The 11,023-nt window shown below is 42.0% G+C and overlaps 1 protein-coding gene and 1 non-coding gene across 14 annotated transcripts in view; one reads left to right on the forward strand and one right to left on the reverse strand.

The window, feature by feature from the left end:
• Nucleotides 1-11,023, reverse strand: part of Ep400 (E1A binding protein p400) — a 106,818-nt gene that overhangs the window by 84,499 nt on the left and 11,296 nt on the right. For 8 of the 13 annotated variants that reach the window (XM_029477957.1, XM_029477960.1, XM_029477963.1 and 5 more), the window contains 2 exons: nt 6,725-8,094; nt 5,130-5,240 (listed from right to left, as the gene is read on the reverse strand). In XM_029477957.1, the coding sequence (XP_029333817.1) occupies nt 5,130-5,240; nt 6,725-8,059 (1,446 nt within the window). In that variant the 5' untranslated portion in view covers nt 8,060-8,094. The remainder of the gene's footprint in view (nt 1-5,129; nt 5,241-6,724; nt 8,095-11,023) is intronic. The other 5 variants (XM_029477964.1, XM_021163048.1, XM_029477962.1 and 2 more) reach the window with 1 other exon arrangement.
• On the forward strand, nt 8,414-8,520 carry LOC115031271. Its single transcript, XR_003836870.1, has one exon. It is a non-coding gene; the product is annotated as a U6 spliceosomal RNA (small nuclear RNA).

The following is an 11,023-nucleotide window of genomic DNA, read 5'->3' on the forward strand; positions in this document are numbered from 1 at the left end:
TTTTTTTTGAGACAGGGTTTCTCTGTGTAGCCCTGGCTGTCCTGGAACTCACTTTGTAGACCAGGCTGGCCTCGAACTCAGAAATCCGCTTGTCTCTGCCTCCCGAGTGCTGGGATTAAAGGTGTGCACCACCACGCCCAGCCAGCAGCTGTATTTTTATGTTTGGAATAGCCAGCTGTATTTTTATGTTTGGAATTAAGAGCTAAGAACCATTTGTTTCCATCCCATAATCAGCCACCAAACCCAGACACTACTGCATGTGCCAGCAAGATTTTGCTGAAAGAACCCTGATATAGCTGTCTCGGATGAGGCTATGCCGGTGCCAGGCAAATACAGAAGTGGATGTTCACAGTCATCTATAGGATGGAACACAGGGTCCCCAATGGAGGAGCTAGATAAAGTACCCAAGGAGATGAAGGGGTCTGCAACCCTATAGGTGGAACAACAATATGAACTAACCAGTACCCCCAGAGCCTGTGTCTCTAGCTGCATATGTATCAGAAGATGACCTAGTCGGCCATCATTGGGAAGAGAGGCCCCTTGGTCTTGCTAACTTTATATACCCCAGTACAGGGGAACGCCAGGGCCAAGAAGTGGGAGTGGGCGGGGGGGTGGGTGGGAGTATAGGGAACTGTCAGGAAAACATTTGAAATGTAAATAAAGAAATATCTAATAAAAAAAGATTCATTTGCTTGTTTAAGCTTTATGTATTTTATACATATGTGAGTACACTGTCACTATCTTCAGACACACCAGAAGAGGGTATCAGATCCCATTACAGATGATTGTAAGCCACCATGTGGTTGCTAGGAATTAAACTTAGGACCTCTGGAAGGGCAGTCAGTGCTCCTAACCACTGAGCCATCTCTCCAGGCCCCTAGGAACCGTTTTTAAATACTATTTATAACAGCAAAATAGTAATATACTTAAATATAAATCTAACAAGTTAGCATACAACATTAGCGTGCTGAAAATTACAAAGCACCAATGAAGGAAACCAAACAGTCACATTCAAGAACTGAAATACAGTGTAGTAGGACTAGCAGTTCTCCCCAAACTGGTTTTAACAGTAACAATGCAATACCCATCACATCCTAGCAGAATACCAAGTCTATTCTGAAACCTACAGGAAAGGGGAAAGGAATACAAGGACAAAAACAAAACAACAAAGGAAACAGAACAAAGGAGAAAATTTATGCTGCCTGGGCCAGTGAGATGGCTCAGTGGGTAAAAAGGTAACTGTGACCAAGTCTGGTGACCACAACTGATCATGGTGGAAGAAAAGAACAGACTCTTGGAAGCAATCCTATGACATCCGCTTGTGTACCATGGTAGGCACATTCCTGAACACACACACACACACACACACACACGCTCTCGAGGGAGACAGAGACACACACACCAGACACTAGCACATTCAAACACCCATTTGCACAAACTAACACCCACAAACATGTCACCCCACATAAAACTTCACTAAAATGGATAATAAGTCTAAATATCAAGTTACTGAACTTCCAGGCTAAAACACAAGAGATCTTTGTGACCTTGGATAGAGCAGAATTCTTAGGAATTCTTAGGAATTCTGATAAGAAGGGCAGTACATCACTTTTAGGCCTTCTGGCTTAGACCAAGTACAAACATAACCCATTTTTTAAAATGTTGTTATACTTCATCAAAGTTTTAAATAATTGCTCTACAAAGATAATCAAGAAAAAAATTGCAGCTGTTTGGTACTGTTGTACCAAACAGGTGGTATCTATATCATGCAACAAACTTTGTGCTGAAGTGGAGAGTGAAGAACATGACCCTCACTACTGCTGAGAACAGAAAACCACATAAGGGAAAAAAAAAGTTTAGCCTTATAAAGTTGAGCATATTCTCCACATATGACCCAGTAATCAGACTCTTGACTCCCAGGCATTCATGCAAATGAAATGAATACCCATGTACACACAAATGCTTTCTGTAAACAATTACAGCAGTTTTGTTTGTGAATCCCTAAAACAAACAATTAACCATCAAAAGATGAAAGGGTAAAACTGCTTGCTGAAAACATCACCAAGAGAACAACAGGCTAAATTGTAAAATCATATGAGGTTGGACAGACTACTTAGTGTGTCTTAATAGTTTTGCAGAAGCCGGGCAGTGGTGGCGCACACCTTTAATCCTAGCACTTGGGAGGCAGAGGCAGGTGGATTTCTGAGTTCGAGGCCAGCCTGGTCTACAGAGTGAGTTCCAGGACAGCCAGGGCTACACAGAGAAACCCTGTCTCGAAAAACCAAAAAAAACAAAAACAAAAACAAAAAAAACTCAAGTTCCAGAAGATCTGATGACCTCTTCTGGTTTCTTATACACATGAAGTAAGTCTTAAAAAAAAAATTTTTTTTAAAAATAGAAAAGGAAAAAAAAAGAAAAAATAATTAAAACATACCACATTCCCAGAATGGAGGATGCCTACTAAGAAGGGCAACCTGGGTAAGCAGCCTTCCTCCTTGGAAAGAACAGGTTAAGCCCTCTCAACCTATACACTCTGTGGCCTTTGTTTCAATAACTTAAGAAGATTGTCACAGCCATGATAGACAAAAATTAGGTTCTTTCCCAGTTTGGCCAAACTGTAAGCAAATGTGCTTCGCTTAACCAATTTCTGCTTCCTAACATCTTTTGGAATATTAAGAACCTGTGATGACACGTTATGGACCCTATCAGGAAGCAGTAACAGTATTCAGCAATCAGAAAAAAAAAAACAGGCTGACCAGAAAGATGATGATCCATGATTCTAGTACACCCCACCCTGGAAAAGTCACACACTTAAACACTGGAGAGGACTCATCAGAGGACAGGAAAGGCTACACCATACAAAGAGTGCAGGAGGACTTTTTTTTTTTTTTTTTTAAAGCTGTGCTGAGAAGTAGACAATGCTTTGGTTTATCAACATTCATATAATTATAGACCAAAGAAAAGTGAATGCTACTGAATGTTAAGCAAACAAAACCAAACAAGTACTTAAAGTGCCATGTAACTGACTGGTTAAAATTTAATCTTTTGATGATTAGTTTAAGTATTTCTGTTTTAGGGATTCACAAATAAAACGGCTGCAATTGTTTACAGAGAGCATTCCGTGTATACATGGGCATTATTTCACTTGCGTGAATACCTGAGTGCCAAGAGTCTGATGGGTAATATATGGAAAGTATGCTCAACTTTACAGGACTGGGCTAAATGAAGGAATGTGACAACAGAAGTGGTTAGCCAGTAAATGCAGAAAAAATATGGGAAACAGAAACCCTATTTTGGAACTGGGGGGTTGGGGAGGAGCAGAGGAGCTCAAGGTCTTCTAAGTCTACATAGTGAGTTTGAGACCAGTCTAGGTTACTTAAGACCCAGTCTTTAGGACTGGCAAGATGACTCAGCGGGTAAGAGCACTGACTGCTCTTCCAAAGGTCCTGAGTTCAAATCCCAGCAACCACATGGTGGCTCACAACCACCCATAATGAGATCTGACACCCTCTTCTGGTGTGTCTAAAGTCAGCTACAGTGTACTTATATATAATAATAAATAAATCTTAAAAAAAAAAAAAAAACCCAGTCTTTAAATTAAAAAAAAAAAAAAAAAGGAAGTCTTAGTGATTCACAACTATAATCCCACCAGCACTTGGAAGAATGGTAGGAGAACTATTCTAAGTTTGAGATCTGCCTGAGCTACAGAATAAGTTCCAAGTCAGCCTGGGGTAGAGTAGAAAGATAAGAGAATCTCAAGGAGAGAGACAGGGAGGGAATCTACTTGAGGTCTAACTGGTAGTAACTGACTCAGAGCAACTCATCAATAGATGCTTGAAATAGTGGATAAAAGATTATTACATTTGAGGACATTTATGTAATTTATATCCTCATTTACAGAACGAAAATTAATGTATACTGAACAGGCCAGGTGGACACCACCTCAGATGCTTCAAATTAACATCACCAGTCAGGAGACTAGGCAATACCATGGCCTGGTGGCATGATACATTGAGACAGACACACTTTCATTTCTATGAAAGGATTACATTACTTGAACATGATACTAGCGTATATCAAACAATCTCATACAGTAGAACATTCCACAAAGCACAGCACAGGTCACACAGCAAAGCTGACTTTAGTAGAAGCTGTGAGAAGTTGTGTTTTTCTTCACAATGTAACTAGTCTGTATGCTTCAGAAACAACCATCACAAAAGACCAAAAAACCCCAGCTTAAAGAAAGCCAAAGAGGCATGACAAGGAAGGAATATGGGTATCTTGAACCAGGTCCACAACTAGTGGGAAAACTGCAAAGGACTAGGTCCTGCAGAATCTAAATCTCAACTGCCAGTCACATAGCAGTACCAGGTTACTGTGGCATTACCTGATGTGCCTGTATCTAGTAGTGGAAACCTTTTAGAGATAGGGGTCCTAATACCATATGGCACTGCATAATCATGAGAATGAAATGCAAATGAGCAAAAGCTAATGGCAGTCAGTCAGAAAAGGCACAGAGGCTTCATGTAATACTGTATCAGCTTTCATGTTTGAAATTATAGTAAAATTAAAAGCAAAAACAAAAATATCATGGAGGACAAAACTGTTTTCAGAAGTCAGCACACTCCAAAGCTAACATGTATATGAACCCCAGCTTCATGAATTCATTCTTGCCTTCACTAAGAAATTTCAGTTCTAAGGATCTATAGGTGATTCACACCTATATTTCCTCCAGCTAAGAAAAAAAATCCTACTATGTCTTTTCACTTATTCTGTTTTGCACTGTTTTCAAAATACAGGTAAGACACAAGAAATAACAAACATTAAACACAGCACACAAGGAACCCTAAGCATACAGTAACAGGACTTTGAATATTAGAGGACATGCACACTACAAGCTACCACCACATTGCAGGTCACAGAAAACAATGCAGTAAGGTCTGTGTTGTCATTCACTCATGCAACTGAATTTCAGAACTGTATATGCAGAAAGACTTTTATTGTTCAAAATAAGGAATGGGCTCTGGAAAAAAAAAATGCCAAAGAGCGAATAGTAAATTGAAAGTTAAAATATCTGGATGAAAGAAACGTTTGGGATGAGACTACAATTTAGAACCATCAAAAAGTACCTGAAACGGTTGCTGCTGGGATGAAAAAGCAGCAGAAACATTTGGCGGAAGCTGGGTTGCTATAGCAACGGGAGTCCCAGTCTGCCCATCCTTGCCTGTCACAACCTTTACCTGAGAGAAATATTTTGAGAAAAAAAGGTAACAATTTTTAAGACTGCTCAAAATTATTAGAATTTCATTGCTGACAGCTCACTAACTTAGGTGCTTAAAAATGAAATGTTTTTGCTTCAAATCCTATAAAGGGACACTGAGCTGACTGACAGGTTCATATTATAACAATCTAACAGCTGCCAATCTTCAGCACTCCAGTCGAAATCATAGACAACATTTTAGATTCTTCAACTTCCAAAAGTAAAATGGAGTGGCACTCAGGTATCAGTGTCCCACAGGTGGCTTCTTGAAAGATCTGCACTGCTATAACATTCTATAGCCTACCACATGGGTCACACAGCAAAGCTGACTTTAGTAGAAGCTGTGAGAAGTTGTGTTTTTCTTCACAAGTGCAGAGGAGGAGGCTCAGCTTACAGACAACATTGGTAAAAGACACAAAGAGTACTCAGTTCCACTGTTCTATGGTACTAGCAGTAGTCCTCAAAATCACTGAGACCTTCTGAATATCAAAAACGGTCCAGCCTAGGTCCAGTGTTGAAGAAGACACAGATGGCTAAGCCACACAGATACATCCACAGATGCTAGTGAGGACTCTGGAGCAAAGGCAAACTTCTGCTCATCAAAAGCAGGCTTCATTGCCAAAGGCTGACAGCAGTTTATTTTAGCTCTATCATAAAACAAAATAAGCTACACCAACATAATAAACACTACACAAGACAAGGCACAAAAGACAGTGCATCACAGTAAAGCATGCCTCAGAGAACTTCACAACTGCTGTGCTGTTAGGGGGACTTACTGTACAGTACTCTAGGAACCCAAAAACTATCTACAAAAGCTTTTGTTTCAAGTATCACTCCATAGGTGTCTAAAGTGTGAGCTTAAAATATGACTTCACATTTAAGAATATATCTAAAACCTAAAAAAAAAAAAAAAAAAAATTTATAGTTGTTTGATGCTATCTGTACTTTAATTGTGAACATCCCACACAAGTTACACCTAGTGACTTAAATTCCTGGCTTAAAAACTTTGTTTTTATGGACAGACCTACATAAACATACAGTGAAACCAGGAAGCCAGGAGAGAAGAGCTAAGCTTCACTGGTCTTGGAGAACCTTTCCTGTAGGTTGCCAGAGGACTGGCAACACTATCTTGTTGGCCAAGGATCATGTATACAGACAGGGGAGAAGCCTAGACAGTATTGGCTGAGCTCTATGCCCAGGATGAGTTTTGGTTGTCAGTGACACCACCTAGTTCTAAAAGGCATCAGTCACAACATAGTCCTTTATCTCCCTCCCCAGACAGCTACACTGAACAGCGCTTCCTCTACATGAAGGAAGAAGGGAAATAAACATTTTTCTTCTCTTTAGATTCTGTGACCCCCAAACCCTACATTACCCCAAGCTCACACATTTTCAGTCTGCTGTTGTACACCATCTATTTTGCTTTACGTAGCCCTTCTAGACTACTGAACTGCTGTTTCTTACCTCATCGTTGATAACTTCAGATTTTCCTTCCTCCTCTTCCTCTTCTTCCTCCTCCTCTTCAATGTCCAAATCATTCTGCCTAAGATATGCTTGTAAAGGGGCATAGTGCTTCTTTTTAAAAGCCAAAAAATCCATCATGTTCCCCTGTAGATGTTGCAAGAAGAACAGTTCAATCAGGTACTCCTTGAAGACTTCCTTGAGTGCCTCCATTTCCTTGTAGTGGTAGTCCAGGCACTGCTTCCTCATCTGTGCCATCTCTTGGGAGGCTGGGGGGATCTCCTCCAACTTCTTGGGAACCTTCTTCATTCCTGAGCTTCCCATAGATGTAAGAGGCACACTGGAAAGGCCTGGAGGCATGGTGGTTCTGGAAGGGCTGGTGGGTGGTGGTGGGGATGTCATCCCAAATGCTGAAGGCCCTCCCACGCCAGGGAGCAGCACACCAGGTGTCCTCTCAAATCCCAGAGATCGGTTCATTGGCTGTCCCTGAAGCACCTGCTGCTGTTGCTGTATCAACTGGCCCTGAATAATGCTGCTGATCTGGGGTGGCAGGCTGGCCGTGGTGATGTGGTTTGGGCTAGCCAGAGGTTGAAGTCCAGTGCCTCCTGCAGCTGCAGGACTCTGAGGCCCTAGATGGTGGATGGTGCCTCCTGACTGTGCATGAGGTTGGGAGAGTCTCCGTTCTCGGACAGTGATGGGAGCTCCTGAATGCTGGAGTTGAACCTGGGCTCCCTGGGCCATCTGAGTCAGGCCTGGTGCCTCCTGAAATACAAAGTGACCACCACTTGATGGACTCAAGCTGATCTGCCTCACAAGCACACTGGCATCCACAAAGCCTCCAGTGGGGCTGCTGCTGCAGATGCCCAGCCCAGGACCTGGGGCACCTGCACGCACATTCTGCAGGGTTTGCCCTGGCCCAGGGCTAGGCTGTGTGGGGCTTTGAGTCTGGACCTGCTGTGACATCGGAGAAGTAACTTGAATGTATGATGGAGAGCCATGCTCAAAGCGCCTTTGCTGGGCACCAAACTGAAAACCTGGAGAGGTGGGGTTGGGCAGTGGCAGGGGGGCCAGTGTGATCTGCTGGTTTCCTCCCACGACTGGGCCAACATTCTGCAGTGTGATGTTCACATTCTGCCCGGCCACAGGACTTCTGCTCATCAGCTGCTGTATCTGGTACCCAGGGGATTGGGGTGCAGATGGGCTGGCTGATGGAGCGAAAGGTGCTGCAGGAGATGGGGGTAAGTTGGGATGGGCTGGCTGCTCCTCTTCACTCCCAGTGAAGGACCTAGACCTCTGCAGCTGATGTTGGACATTCTGAGGACCACTGCCATGGTGCATTATCACCTCCCTTTTCTATCCAATGTACTGTTCCCCTAAAAAAATCAAAATTAAAATCAAGACATAGGAAGGCAAATATAATCATTTGATTACCACACTTAGTACAATTACCACTTAGTAGCCCTGAAAACATACTGAATGTTTCACACTGGCATCTGATTCGAGCAAGAACACTACTTATTATTTTATATCAAAGATAAGGTGGTCACTTAAACATAACCCATAACCTTCCTTCCATCTCCTTTCCTCCACCCAAGATCCCAAAGGAAAGAAGACTAAGGGAAGATGGTGCCCTATCCCTTACCATCATAAATAGAAAAAGAAGTTAGTGAATCCCATTAAGAAAAAACTATGGTGCTTGCTTCAGCAGCACATATAGTAAAATTGGAATGATATAGAGAAGATTAGCATGGCCCCTGCGCAAGGATGACACACAAATTCATGAAGTGTTCCTTATTTTCTCACAACCATCCGTAACGAGATCTGATGCCCTCTTCTGGTGTGTCTGAAGACAGCTACAGTGTACTTACATATAATAAATAAAATAAATCTTTAAAAAAAAAAAAGAAAAAACTATGGTACTACACAGCACATTCAACCCAAAGGGGCAGTGGCTACTTTGTCAATGACCCTGTGACATCTGCCACAGTGCCAAAGAACCCCACTCTGATACCTCTTGGGACTCAATAGTTTAGCCAGGCCTTGCATGCCAAACAACTACATCTGCCTCCCAAGAACAGACCAGAGTAGTTACACTGTTGACCCAAAGAAGAAAGCTGCTGGGAAAGAGTGTGTTTCTTTCAGGCAGTGGTCAACACTCTCATCACCTTGGTGAGGAGAGCTCAAGTGCTGATGACTATGTACGACATAGCTCCCAATGAATGGCAGACTTCCTGTAAACATGTATAGCAACAAAGGGATCCTCCCTATGGCATAACCAAAAGGAAAGCCAAGCTGAGATGGTTACAGACAGTGATGAAAGAACAGAAAGGACTCAGGGAGGAAAGGTTTTGGGGAGGAAACAGAAGACAAAGCAGGGAAGCACAATTTGGTGTCAGATCACCAGTGTTACCTATTTTCTACCATAGTTGACCAAAAACACAGAACATCATCTTTCTCAGAAGAAACAATGGTGCAAATCCACAGCACTTGACATTTGGCAAACACAGGACAGATAGTGCCCCATGACGGCACTAGGGTAAAGACACATCTGCTACCAAGCCTCAGAATCTGAGTTCAATCCCTAAGTCCCATGTAGAAGAAAGAAGAGAGTCAAACCCCAAGGTGTCCTCTTACCTCTTACACATACATCAAAGCACATCATACAACCTGTGTGTACACACACACACAAATATTTCATTTAAGGGCACATTTTTGCCACCAAGACAAGCAGTAGCCTCATCTCAAGGATACCATTGCTTTTCTCTTTTAGAAAACAGGCAGGAAATAAAGAAGCCATGAATTTGAAAAACTTAATAAACATGCAAGACTTTCAAACCAAAAACATATCATCAAGCTAGGAGTAGTGGCACATACCAGCAACCCAGCCCTCCCAAAGCTGAAGCAGGAGTGCTGCTACAAGTTCAAGGCTACACAGTGACTATACAGCAAGACCCTATCTCAAAAAAAAAAAAAAAAAAAAAAGTAAGGGGAGGGGGATGAGTGAGAATATGAAACATATATATATATATATATATATATATATATATATACACACACATACATACAGGGAGCTTTGGTTCACATAGTATTTTCAGAACAAGCTATGATTCCTGCAATGGCCTATGAAAAGCTCACTACTAAAGGCTTACAGCACAATGGGAAGTAGTGAAAAGCTGAAGATGGGGATAGATGCAGTAAGTAGGTCACTGACAGTATGGTTTGAAGGTAGGTCTTTTTGATTTGTTTTGGGGGTTTTTTTGTTGTTGTTTTTGTTTTTGATTTTCTAGACAGGGTTTTCCTGTGTAGCCCTGGCTGTCCTGGAACTCACTTGTAGACCAAATTGGTCTCAAACTCAAGAGCTCTGCCTGCCTTTGTCTCCTGAATGCTGGGATTGACTGTACTAGGTAGGATATGTCTTATTCTCAGTCCTTCCCACCTTACTCACCTGCTCCTAATGGCCAATGAGCTGAGCAGCTTTGCTCCTCCACACCCTCACTGCTGCTCTGCCTTGCCACCATCCAGAGACAACAGCCTCATAGGACCACAGGCAGAACCTCTGAAACACCAGCCAAAATCAATCTATCTACTTTCATGATAATTTTTTCAGAGTAACAAAAAGCTAATTAATAAAAGTTTCTAGCCAGGTGTGGTGGCACACGCCTTTAATCCCATCACTTGGGAGGCAGAGGCAGGCGGATTTCTGAGTTCAAAACCAGCCTTGTCTACAGAGTGAGTTCCAGGACAGCCAGGGCAACATAGAGAAACCCTGTCTCGAAAAACAACAACAAACAACAACAAAAAAGTTTCAAATCTTTTAATAAGTATTATGGGGGAATTAGCACAAAAACAGAAAGGCATATACAATGATCTCCTTACAAAAACCCCAGTATGTCAAGTCAACAAAATGAAGGAGCAAAAAGAAGCTCCTCCACATACAAGAACTCATAATCTGGATATGGTGCCATATCTATGACCCCAGGTATCATGAGATCAGAGCAAAGGGTTGCAAAGGCAGGGCAGCTCCTAAGAGTGCCCCAGCTCCAGAAACAAAATCAAGTAGAATAGGTCACAAAAATAGGGCAAAGAGATGGGGATAAAAAGTTATGATATACTGAGAAAATTTAACATGAACACATCAAAAAGCATATATCAAATAATTAAGCATTTTTATTAGCTAACACTCAGAGTTATACTAAATGTAAAATAAAAATCCAGAAATGTGGGCTGGTGAGATGGCTCAGTGGGTTAGAGCACCCGACTGCTCTTCCAAAGGTCCAGAGTTCAAATCCCAGCAACCACATG

This window comes from Mus caroli, chromosome 5, assembly GCF_900094665.2.
Source record: "Mus caroli chromosome 5, CAROLI_EIJ_v1.1, whole genome shotgun sequence".
Taxonomy (NCBI): domain Eukaryota; kingdom Metazoa; phylum Chordata; class Mammalia; order Rodentia; family Muridae; genus Mus; species Mus caroli.